The sequence below is a fragment of the Apus apus genome, chromosome 27 (genome assembly GCF_020740795.1).
Source record: "Apus apus isolate bApuApu2 chromosome 27, bApuApu2.pri.cur, whole genome shotgun sequence".
Taxonomy (NCBI): Eukaryota; Metazoa; Chordata; class Aves; order Apodiformes; family Apodidae; genus Apus; species Apus apus.
In genome coordinates, this window is record NC_067308.1 from 2,262,842 (window position 1) to 2,275,778 (window position 12,937).

At 47.1% G+C, this 12,937-nt stretch overlaps 1 protein-coding gene across 1 annotated transcript; it reads left to right on the forward strand.

Moving 5' to 3' along the window:
- Positions 1-887: 887 nt before the first annotated feature.
- On the forward strand, positions 888-4,586 carry LOC127394937 (histone acetyltransferase KAT7-like). Its single transcript, XM_051641246.1, is given in 8 exon segments — positions 888-1,037; positions 1,219-1,308; positions 2,213-2,353; positions 2,652-2,698; positions 2,700-2,737; positions 2,902-3,048; positions 3,688-3,794; positions 4,476-4,586. Coding segments are annotated over 8 exon segments (831 nt in total).
- Positions 4,587-12,937: the final 8,351 nt, after the last annotated feature.

Below are 12,937 nucleotides of genomic sequence, written 5' to 3' on the forward strand. Positions count from 1 at the left end.
GCCAGTGACTGTGGAGTGGAGGCTGAGGCTTCTGTAGGTGCTTTGCAAAGCCACCTTCCACCTCCAGAGATGAACCAAAAGGCACTTTGATGCTTACCAGTAGCAATTGCATCTGGGATATCTGAGGCAGAGCATTAGGCTGTATCCTCTTCCTGCAAATTAGGAAATAAGCTTGAAGTGGCAAGGAGCTTCCATTGCTTCCATGACAAGAAGAGTATGACCCTAGTGTTGGCATGCTGCCAAGCACTGATTTTTGTGACATTTCCTGATGTCAGTAACTACTGCTTGTAGACAGGGCTCAGACTGAGGCTGATCAAGGAGAGGTCTGTGGGAGGGGTTGTTAGACATGGTCACATTGAAAGATGACTTTTTACAGTCATTGTAGTAAGAGGACAAGGGAGGACGGATTAAAACTGGAGGAGGGAAGATTTAGGTGATACATGAGGAGGAAACTGTTTACTCTGAGGGTGGTGAGACCCTGGCCCAGGTTGCCCAGGGAAGCTGTGGCTGCCCCATCCCTGGCAGTGTTGAAGGGCAGGTTGGATGGGGCTTGGAGCAACCTGGGCTGGTGGGAGGTGTCCCTGCCCATGCAGGGGGGTGGGACTGGATGATCTTGAAGGTCCCTTCCAACCCAAGCCAGTCTGGGATTCTGTGAATTTAGAAGACTTGAAGTAAATTCTTTTCCTTGAGGGAAACAAATACGACCTTCCCACCGACCTCCCTTGTTTTTGTTTTTGGTGACTTTTTTTTTTGTTTTTGTTTTTTTTTTTTTTTTTTTTTTTTTGTTGTTGTTGTTTTTTGTTTGTTTTTTTTTTTAAATAGTCCTCCATTTTTCCCATTCCCAGGAAAAGCTGCAGCTCCAGGGCCAGATCACAGAAGGCAGCAACATGATTAAATCCATCGCGTTTGGCCGCTACGAGCTGGACACCTGGTACCACTCCCCCTACCCAGAGGAGTATGCTCGCCTGGGCCGTCTCTACATGTGTGAATTCTGCCTCAAGTACAGGAAGAGCCAGACAATACTTCGCAGGCACATGGTGAGGGCTGGGGCAGAGCTGATCCCCCTGCCTTACACCTGCTATCAGCATCTCCACTGAAAACATTCCTGGTGTTATCTCAGCTTTAGGAGACCCGTGTGTTTCCTGGTATATCCAGGAGCTGGTAATTTTTTTTCCACCCTGAAAACGCCGTCCCCCTGTCGTTGTTTTCCTGTCATAGGCAAAATGTGTTTGGAAACACCCACCGGGTGATGAAATCTACCGGAAAGGCTCCATCTCAGTGTTTGAAGTGGATGGGAAGAAGAACAAGGTAAGGAACTGCCATCCTCAGGCCAGTCTGGAGTGGCTTTCAGATGTGCTGGGCACTCCTTTCCTGTAGAGAAGCAGGACACAAGTGGCCCTTTCTCCCTCTAGTTGTAGAAAGACTAGAGTCTGATCTGTCCACACTTGCAGTTTTGTCTGTGTTTTCCTTGTGGTTATTCCTCAGCCACGTTGTGCTCCAGCAGTTCCACCTCTTGGCTCATACAGTGCTTGGACATGTGTGTCAAGATCCTGTACTGCAGGGTAGGGGGAAGATTTCTGTGCTCAGCCTCAGTGGGTTGTGCTGCCCACCTCTCATTCCCTGTGGATACTTGGACAGCTCTGGGTTAGTGTGTGAACCAGCCTCCTGTTGGTGAGGGTGACCTCCTTAGCCCTGAGTTGAAGGGCAGAACATGGATCTGCAGCTGCACATTCAGTGCTGGGCAGCAGCACCATGTGTGTCCTGCCTCTGGTTGTGTCTGCTCTTGGGAGGCTTCAGAGGAAGGAACAAAGAAACAAATGCAAATGCTAAATTTTGCACTGTGGGAAGCTGGGAGGAGGCTTTTCAAGTGACCAGAGATAACTTTGAAGCAGAGGATTAACACAGTACAGTGCAAGCAAGCAGAGATCCAACCTTCTGCTTCCTTCACCGAGTGGTATCAGATACCACAGATGTGGTATCTGGGGAGTTAAGAGATTGATATCACAGATGTCAATTCCCACCCTTAAGGAAGCTGGGCTTATCAAGTTTCATCACAAATGGAATTGTTTCCTGGCCTAGCTGCTCTGTGTGAAAGACTGTACCTCATTTCTCAGATAATTCAGAATTTTCTTGTCATTTGCCATGGTTTTGTCCACTCTTGGGGTGTCCCACTGTAATAAACAGATGTATTCTACTCTCCTTTTGCTTCTAGATCTACTGTCAAAACCTGTGTCTGCTGGCAAAACTTTTCTTGGACCATAAAACACTGTATTATGATGTTGAACCCTTCCTCTTCTATGTCATGACAGAAGCTGACAACACTGGCTGTCACCTGATAGGTTATTTCTCCAAGGTTAGTTGAACATCCATACACACCCAGGCACAACTCCATGGCCAGCTATCCTAGGCTTAAAGTTGTGCACCAAACACCCAATGTAATGGCTAATCAAGCAAGACACTAAGCCAGGTTGGTAGCTGAAGGATGATTGTGTGACTTGTTGTTAGGCAGGTTTTTCTGCTGTTGCTCCTTTCACCTTGTATTGTATCAGTTGCACGGGCTTGTTCAGTCTGCTGGGGTGATGATATCCCCATTGTTTGTACAGATCAAGACCTGTTAATCTCTCCTCTCTCTCTCTCCTTGTTTTTACGAGAAGGATTCTTTTCTCAACTACAATGTTTCTTGTATCCTGACAATGCCCCATGAGGCAAGGTTATGGCAAGATGCTCATTGACTTCAGTAAGTATGGAGAGAAATCCTGGAGGCATGATAAATCTAATATATCTACGGTTGTGGCTGAGCAGGCTTCATTCTAGCTGCTTTCTCTGTGTGCTAAAGAGGGTAGCAGTCAGGAGAGAGTAGTTTAGGAAGGATAAACGTTGGGGTTTTTTTTTCCTTTGCAGGCTATTTGCTTTCTAAAGTAGAAGAAAAAGTTGGCTCTCCAGAACGTCCTCTGTCTGATTTAGGGCTCATCAGCTACAGGAGCTACTGGAAGGAAGTTCTTCTTCGTTACCTGCATAATTTCCAAGGAAAAGAGATTTCTATCAAAGGTATGCTTCCCAGGGAAAAGGTTTGCAGTGAGTGGGTTCAGGAACATCCCCCTGCATCTCATTCATTCATCTTCCTTAAAGATGGGGCAGGTCATGCTTCACTCATGGAGATGTTTGTGTAGCAGCAGAGCTGGTGGAATATTCCTATAATTGGGTATGGCTGCTTTCCAGTCCTGCCACCACTAAAGATAAGTCAGCTTGAAGAGTTTAAAACTATATAATGGCTTATTCTTTTAAAAAAATACATATAAAATATTCAGAAAGGACTTTATCCCTCTGTAGATTAGAATAATTTAATTTTCTAATTAAAACTTGAATTTTAAATAGGAAAATGGCTCCACTGAGAGGCTTTCTGATGCTGTGGGAAAACGTTGAGACTATTTGAACTTCTTTAATAGTATTTCTATGATGATGGCACCAAGGAGTGTGCAGCATCTCCCAGACATGTCAGGGTAGTTCTGAAGGGTGAAAGGCTGCAAGTCAGACAGCCAGAGCAGGTACCTCCTCAGCATGTGCAGGGCATTTTGTGTGCATCCCTTCCAAAGGAGTTGCCTGAAACTTGGAGGTGACAACTAACAATTACAGGCTATTGCAGGGGAATCTGTGTCTGTTCTAACATAAAGTGCTGCTGGTTTGCAGAAATCAGCCAGGAGACTGCAGTGCATCCTGTTGACATTGTTAGCACCTTGCAGGCACTTCAGATGCTCAAGTACTGGAAGGGAAAACACCTGGTCCTGAAAAGACAGGTAAGATTTGTGGTGGCTATTTCTGCATATTTTTTTTGTTTCCTTGTATTTAGCTGTTTAATTCAGATGAACTCATTGACATCAGTATTTCCTTTGTGTTGTGCTGGACTTTCCAGTCTTTTGGTTCTAGCCGAGGGGGAACACTGTAGTTTTCAAATGCAGTAACTGATCAAATATGATGTGAACATCCAAGGTGAGTCTTCAGTAGTGAAGAATATGGTGCACTGACTTTCCTTTTCTCACGTGTGGAATAACTTTGCTCGGTGTAAGTGGCTTTTTAGGGGACAATGGATCAATATTCCCATTGTGCTCCTCCTCATGCCTGCCCTTTATTGGGCAAATGGTTGACATAGAAGTGAACTGAATCAATGGAATCTTGAATGAGTCCTGTTTGTACCCTGTTTAGACATGAGAGAAGTGGTTTATAAGTCCCCAAGTATGGCACCTCTCTTTTGTTCTTCCCTCCCTGAGACTTCACTTGGTTGCTAAAAGCAGCTGATCAGTGGGATTGGAAGGGCCTGGAGAAAGCTCTGCAGAGGAAAAGTTATTTTTGTCATGTTGAGCAGTTAGGAGGCTGGTCACCTTCAGGCTTGTGGACTTGGCTGTGTGCTGTGGTACCTTGGATAATTCTCCAGTGTGGATCGTGTGTTTTAACCTGCCCTTTCATGCTCTTTCCCTTAGGATCTGATTGATGAATGGAGAGCCAAAGAGGCTAAAAGATCCAACAGCAATAAGATAATGGATCCCAGCTGTTTGAAATGGACAAGTTCCCTTCCATCGGTGACGTCATAACGGGTGACGTCATAATGGACGACATCATAATGGATGACATCATAATGGGTGACATCATAATTGGTGTCATAATGGGTGATGTCATAATGGATTATGTCATAATTGGTGATATCTTAATGAATGACAACGTAATGGGTGACATCATAATGGGAGATGCCATAATGGGTGACGTCATACTTGTTGACATAATATTGGGTTACATCATAATGCGTGACGTCATAATTGGTGATGTCATAATGGATGACGTCATAATGTACGATAACGTAATAATGGAATGGCTGACGGTATAATGGGTGGTGTCATAATGGGTGATGTCATTATGGATTATGTCATAATGGGTGACATCATAATGAATGTTGTCATAATGGATGATGTCATAATGGCCGACATCATAATGGGTGACGTCATAATAGATGACATCATAATAGGTGACTTAAAAATGGATGATGTCATAATGGGTGACATCATAATGGATGACGTCATAACTAAAGTCGTCATAATGGGTGACGTCATACTTGGTGACTTCATGATAGGTGACATCATAATGGGTGACGTCATAACGGCTGACATCATAATGGATGATATAATAATGGGTGACATCATAATTGGTGGTGTCATAATGGGTGAAGTCATAATGGATTATGTCATAATGGGTGATGTCATAATGGATGACAATGTAATGGGGGACATCATAATGGGCGATGTCATAATGTGTGATATAATAATGGATGACGTCATAATGGGTGACGTCATAATGGATGACATCATAACAGGTGACGTCATAATGAGTTATTTCATAATGGATGTCATCGTAATGGATGATGTCATAATGGATGATGTCAGAATGGGTGACATCACAGTTGGTGACGTCATAATGGGTGACGTCATAATGGATGACGTCATAATAGATGTCACAATGGGTGGCGTCATAATGGATGACATAATAATTGGTGATGTCATAATGCGTGATTTCATAATGGATGTCGTCATAATGGGTGATGTCATAATGGATGACATCACAGTGGGTGATGTCATAATGGGTGACGTCATAATGGATGACATCATAACGGATGACGTCATAATGGGTTATTACATAATGGATGTCATCGGAATGGATGATGTAATAACGGATGATGTCAGAATGGGTGACATCACAGTTGGTGATGTCCTAATGGGTGACGTCATAATAGGTGATGTCATAGTTGCTGACATCATAATGGGTGATGTCATAATGGGTGACGTCATAATGGATGACGTCATAATAGATGATGTCACAATGGGTGGCGTCATAATGGATGACATCACAGTGGGTGATGTCATAATGGGTGACGTCATAGTTGGTAATGTAATAATGGGTGATGTCATAATGAATGACGTCATAATGGGTGATGTCATACTTGTGACGTCATAATGGGTGACGTCATAATGGATTATGTCATAATGGGTGATGTCATAATAGATGACACCATAATGGGTGACATCATAATTGGTGATGTCATAATGGGTGATGTCATAATAGATGATGTCATAATGGATGACGTCATAATGGGTGACATCAAAATTGGTGATGTCATAACGGGTGACGTCATACTTGGTGATATCATAATGGGTGATGTCATAATGGATGAAGTCATAAAGGGTGATATCATAATGGATGATGTTATAATGGGTGACATCACAGTTGGTGATGTCATACTGGAAGACATCATAATAGATGACATCATAATTGGAGGTATCATAATGGGTGGAGTCATAATGGATGACATAATAATTGGTGATGACATAATGGGTGATGTCATAATGGATGGCATCATAATGGATGATGTCATAATGGGTGATGTCATAATGGGTGACGTCATAATGGGTGATGTCATTGTTCTTTTCTTCCCTACATCAGTCTAAACAAAATGCCTTTTCAGCCAGCGAAGGCCTCTCCTGATTATCCCCAGCTAAGGGACTAAAACAGACTTGCTTCTCAAGGACAACGGAATCCAAAACAACAGATGTGGCCCGGGACACATCTTCACTCTTCTTCTGGGTCAGCTCAGAGAGAGGTTTCACCATTTCACTGTAACATGGAATGTGCATTCTCCAGAAACCAACAGTCCCTAACAAGGTTTGAGTGTCCTTTTCAGTACATAGTGGGGCCACAGCTGTCATTTTGTTCATCACATCTATTGGGATCTGGTGATGTCCGTCTTGCCACCTGATTCCCAGGAACTGGATCTCCCATGAAGGTCCCTTGACCTTGCTTCTTTTTACAGCAAAACCACCATCCAGATGAATTTGGAGGATCTTCTGACCTTTCTCAAAGACTTCTTCTAGCATGTCAGCCCACACAATGATGTCATCGAGGTACTGCAGGTGTTCTGGAGCTCCACCCTTCTCCAGGGCAGCCTGGATCAGTCCATGGCCAGTGGCTGAGCTGTGTTTCCACCCCTGGGGCAGTCGATTCCAGGTGTACTGGACTCCCCTGCAGGTGAAAGCCAACTGTGGCCTGCACTCTGGTGCTAGAGGAACAGAGAAAAAAGCACAAGCAATGTCCACAGTGGCACACCAGCTGGCTGCTTTTGACTGCAGCTCATACTGAAGTCTAGCATGACCTGCACAGCAGCACTGAGCGGTGGTGTCACCTCATTCAGGCCATGATATTCCACTGTCAGCCTCCACTCATTCCCCACTGCCCCCAGGAAGAGCCCTGAGCCCTGTGAGAGGGACAGGATCTGCCTTCCCAGGGCCTGGGGTCAGGGCTTGGCCTTTCTGCTCCCTCCAACAAAGCAAAGGGTTTCTCAGCAGGACAGGCACCTGCCCAGGGCCTTTGCCTCCCTGCACTCATGGCCTCCCATGATCTGCTCTGGCAAGGCCCTGGGGAGGCTTTGTCAGGCTCAGGGGGACCCCTTAGTGCTTCAGGGTCCTTCCTTTTGTTCAGTTTTGTCTCAATATCTGAGGTTCATGTCATTAGCCCCAACCAGCTAGATCATCCTCATCCTAACAAGCAAGTATTACAAAGCACTAACAAGTTTTTTTTTGGTGTTTTACTGTTTTTTTTAATTACTTTTACATTGGCCTCCAATTACCTGCTCTAACGAGTCCCTGGGGAGGCTTTGTCAGCCATAGCCCTCAGTGGGGCCAATCACTGCTTCAAGGCACTTTCAGTTTTGCTTCTGGCTTCCTGAGCACTTTGTTCAGTCTTCCCTCAGCACCTGAGGATCATGGACTCAGCACCAAACACACCCTGGGAGTCATTAAAATGCAGAGAGCCCTAACGAGCCTTTTGTCTCCCTGTCTCTTCAGGTCTTCAAGACCCTTACAGCTCACTGGGAGCATTTTCATCATGTAGTTCAGGAGGAAGATTTCAGACAGTACCTCAAAAATGGGGGGTTATTTCAAAGGGTATTTTGGATGATTTTCAGTTCAGAGAAGAGGTGATAGAAGCATTCTCCAAGTGATATTGGTTCAGGGTGTCTTTTTTAACACTATTTTTTTTAAATACTGCTTTAAGACATTTATTAACAAAAGAGTTTTAAAATGCAAATGCAAATTATGCAACATCTAAGATAAAAATACAACATCATGAAATACAGCAGAATGAAGTATAACGTCACAAAATATCTACAATACAGATATCACTTAAAAAATAGAATGTTTCAAATATTTTTAAGGCAGTTATGAAGGAAAATACAGCTCTGAAACAGATGTGAAGCAGAAAAAATATTTTTATGTTTTACTTGCATTTGTTTAATATTAATTTTAGAACAAGTCTGACAAATTATTTATTTGGCTTTATCTCACTGTTAGTTTTTCATTTCTCATCTTGTATTGAGTTGCCTTTATCTCTCCTCTAAGGTGAGAAGCCACAAAAGAGAGCCTTTCAAATAAAGAAAACCAAGCCATTTTCATTAGGCACATAATGAAAGATTCCTCCTTAACTACATGATGAAAAGACTCCAATTAGCTGTTCAAGTCTTGAGGACCTGAAGATCATGACAGGAAAAGCCACAGCTCGTTAGGGTTGTTGTATTTTAATGAGCCCCACAGTGTATTTGGTGCTGAGTCCATGAACCCCAGGTGCTGAGAGATGGATGAATGACTGACTGACTGACTGACTGACTGACTGATTTCAAGAAGCCAGAAGCAAAACTGAAAGTGCCTTGAAGCAGTGATTGGCCCCACTGAGGGCTATTGCTGACAAAGCCTCCCTAGGGACTCGTTGGAGCAGGTAATTGGAAGCTGTGATTGCAGGGAGGCAAAGGCCCTGTGCAGGTGGCTCTGAAGCTAAGAATTCTTAGTATATCTTTATTTATTCTATGAAGCAGTGAGGCCAAACTCTGAGCCCCAGGCAACAGGAAGGCAGATCCTACCCCTCACTTGTGGGTCAGGACTCTTCTTGGGGGCAGTGGGTGGGAGGATGAGCAACACCAACTGTAGGAAAACTGTGCAACACCTCCTGGCTACCCCAAGAAGGGACAAGGAGGAAACCAAGTCCAGAGCCTCAACACAAAATTTTGCCTTGTGGTCATGAGAAAATGGCCCTTTCTAAAGCTGTCCTTCCAGGTGCAGAGTGTATAGACAAAGGCCATTTGCATTCCCCTCCAGTTTTCTCTTTCTCCTAGACCTCCCTGAGATACCTCTCACCCAGGCTGCTCCTTTGAGTTTCAGGTGGTTCACATCTCACCAGTCTTTCAGCAGTCTGACTTTCTCTTTCATGATATTTAGCTTTTCCTCTCTGTCTCTCTAGAACATTTCTGATAAGATTCTCCCTTGCAGAGAGGCAGCCCCATTACAGGCAGGGATCATGGAATTCAAGCCTCTTCTCCCTTCCTTCTTCTTCCCTTCCCTTCTCTTCTGCTCAAGGCCAGCATCCAGGGAGGACTCCACCTCTCCATCACCACTGAGCCCTAGACTTATGTGTTCCTTCCCCTCATCACTCTCCCCTCAGCTCCTGTCTGCTCTGCCTTCTCTCCAGCAGCTCTGGGACATTTCAGAGGTGCTCATAGCTCAGGAGATGCTGGGGGAGTTGCTGGGGGTGGGGGCAGGAGATTGGGATTTAGCACTAATTCCTACACATATTTGTATAGATTTGTACATAGATTCTTTTATCAGGAGTGTTTAATTCAAGCTGTCCAGTTTAGTTTTCAATCCAGAAAGTCTCTCTCCTCTTTCTCTCTCTCCTTCCCCACCTGGGTGGGAGGGGGAGGGGATGGAGAGCATTGTTGTGTCTGGTTTCATGGCCCATCCTGAGTCAAACCATGACAAAAATGGATTGGCACCAAACGTGGGGCTGTATCCTTAGCCCAGGCTCTAAAGTCATTGGTGAATGTTGAAAATTCAATCTCTGATGGCAGGAATCCCTCAGGGAGCAAGGAGCTGCCCTTCTGCTGAATCTACTGACGGGCTGAAAACTGAACAGAAACTTCCTGCAAAGTTTCTGCTGCAGCTTTTTCCCAAGATGCAGTTGTACATGTGGTGTGCAGCTGGGATCATCCTGCTCTGTGGAGCTGCTCTGCTGATTCTTTTATGTAGATGTGATTGGTTTATGTATGTGATTGGTTTTTATTTACAAGACTATAGCCAAAGCCATCATCTCTCCTGTGAGAAGATATTGAGTGCTCACAGGGGTTTTGATACTGATCTATAGGGTGGCAGTGTGTAGTAAGGGCTTTGATGTGAACAGAAAGGTCCATGTTGGTAATGGCAGGGTCAGCTTTACCTCTGTGTTTTGTCTTGGGCTGAATCTCCCAGCTCTGGATCTGAATGGCAGGTTTCAGTAGGGATGCTTCTGCTGAATGTTCTCTTGATGGGTAGAGCAAGATGTTGTTCCACTCACTGCCACTCCCCCCAGGCAAGGCTGCTGCCACCACTGCTGCTGCTGCGAAGACCAAGGCCACTCGCACTCCATCCAGTGAGTAAAGGTTCATCCTGTCATCAAGGGAAAGGCAAAGATAACTGCTCCCAGAGCTTATCCCTGTCTGAAATCTCCACAGCTTCCACAAGACCAGGAGGATCGTGATGGAGAAGATTCTCCTCAAGCAGATGGAGAAGCAGGCCCTTCTCAAGCAGATGTCAACGATGACCATGTCCAAACTTTCTCTCCAAAGGAACTGGAACTCATAAAAAAAGACTATACCCTTCATGAAGATGAGGCACTTTGTTGATTGCTCAGGCCTATTCTTCATATGGCCTTGTATGGAATATATGTCCATGACACAACAATGTGGCAGTAGAGCCTTAAATGGGATGTATGGCCATGACATCACAATGGGGCAGTAGAGCCTTAAATGGGATGTATGGCCATGACATCACAATGGGTGGCCAGTTTGGGAAGCAGGGGGATGTCCACAGCCTGCAGGGAAAGAGCTGCAGGAGTCAGACACTGTAGGACAGCCTGTGGTGGGGACAGCTGGGGGCACAGCCATGGCTGAGAGCCCCCAACCCAGGTCTTGATCTCCTGGGCTGTGGAGCTTCTCTCTGCAGCTGCTGCCTACGAGGAGACACCTTCTCATGAGAGCAGCAGGACTCCATGGGCTCCTCATCACACCTGTGAGCCTGAGAAAGAGTGTATCCTAGTCCTGCTCCAGGCACTGCACATCCCCACATCCCAGTGCCCAGGCAGAGCCCTGAGCAACGTGTGAGGGGCAGGATCTCTTCTCCCAGGGCCTTTGGGTCAGGGCTTGGACCTTGGAATCATCTCACCCAGCCAGGCTGACTCCACCTCAGAGCCATCTTGTCCTTGCCTTTGCCTGCCTGTCAGCAGGGCCTCCAGGTTCCTGCTCTAACCAGAGCCCAGGCAGGTTTGTCAGGGATGTCCCTCAGTGGGACCCCTTCACACTGCCAGAAACTCTGGAGTTTGCACCTGACTCTGGCTTCTGGAGACGTTTCTTCAGCTTCACTGCTCATCAGAGCCACCTTGCCATGGCCTTTCCCTGCCTGCCATGAGTGCTTCCAGGTTCCTGCTCTAACCAGCCCCTGTGCAGCCTTTCCTGGTAATGGTCTCCCTGGGACCCATTAATGCTGCAGAAAGTTTGGAGTGTGCAGCTGAGGCTGCCTTGTGGAGAGGAGCCCCAGCAGGGGCTGAGGGCACTGCCTGCAGGCAGCAGGGGAGAGGAGCCAGGCAGGGAGAGAGGATAAAGGCAGGCAGGAGGGGCAGGAGGGCTGAGAGCTGCTGAAGGAGACATCTTCACAGCCCTGGGCATGGTGAGTGTCTCTTTCCATGCCCCTCTGTGCGGGGGGGAGGAACCAGTCCTGGAGCTGCTGGCTTGGACAGGAGACCCAGACTCCTGCAGCTTTGCAGGGAGACAGGAGCAGGTTTGTCAAGGCCCCTGAGAAAGTCCCTTCAGCCTTTCCTCTGCCTGCAGGAAGCACTGCCCTCAGCTCTGTGCTCTCCCCAGGGCTGATCTGGTCTCCTCTTCAGGAGTGGCCAGCACAGAGCTGCCCCTGGGCAGGGTCCTGCTGCCAGGAGGGCTCTGCAGGGCAGAGCTGAGCACAGGCTGGGTGGGATGGGGCTGTGAGCAGGGCCAGGGAGGAGAGGTGGGGACAGCTTCCAGCAGGAGCAGCTGCAGTCAGGTCCCTTCCCCGCAGCAAGCCCTTGGTCTCCTCTGCTCCACAGCAGAGCTCCTGGCTCCAAGGCACTGGGATCTCAGCCTGAGTCACCTGCTTAGCAGCTTGATCCCTGCGGAGGAGAAGCGTCCAAGTGCCACCTCAGGGTGCCTGTCCTCCCTCTCTGGGAGCATCGGGGCATTTCTCCATCTGGCCCTCCTGCCTCTGCTGTCCTTGCCCTTCCCCTCAGGCTCCCTAAGGACAAGGGTGTCTAAGGTGCAGCTCAGACACCCATTCTGCAGGAGCTCTCAGGAAGCTGTGGCCAGGGCAGCAAAACCGCTGGGCCCAGCCCAGCTGAGGTTCTCTGGACATGCTGGGCTGGAGGGCTTGGGACCAGCCAGCTCTGCTGGTGGCACCACAGCTGTAGGAGTTTCATGGAGGTTCTCCTGACACAGGTTCACCCTGGCACAGTTCTTCTGTGAAATCCCCCAGATTCTCAAGCTCTCCTGCTCACACTCCTACCTCAGGGAACTTGGGCTTGTTGTGGTCACTGCCTTTTTAGGATTTGGCTGTTTTGTCTTCATGGTGGTGTCCTATGTGCAGATCTTCAGGGCTGTGCTGAGGATCCCCTCTCAGCAGGGAAGGCACAAAGCCTTTTCCACCTGCCTCCCTCACCTGGCCGTGGTCTCCCTGGTCATCAGCACTGGCATGTTTGCCAACCTGAAGCCCCCCTCCCTCTCCTCTCCATCCCTGGACCTGGTGGTGGCAGTTCTGTACTCAGTGGTGCCTCCAGCAGTGAACCCCCTCATCTACAG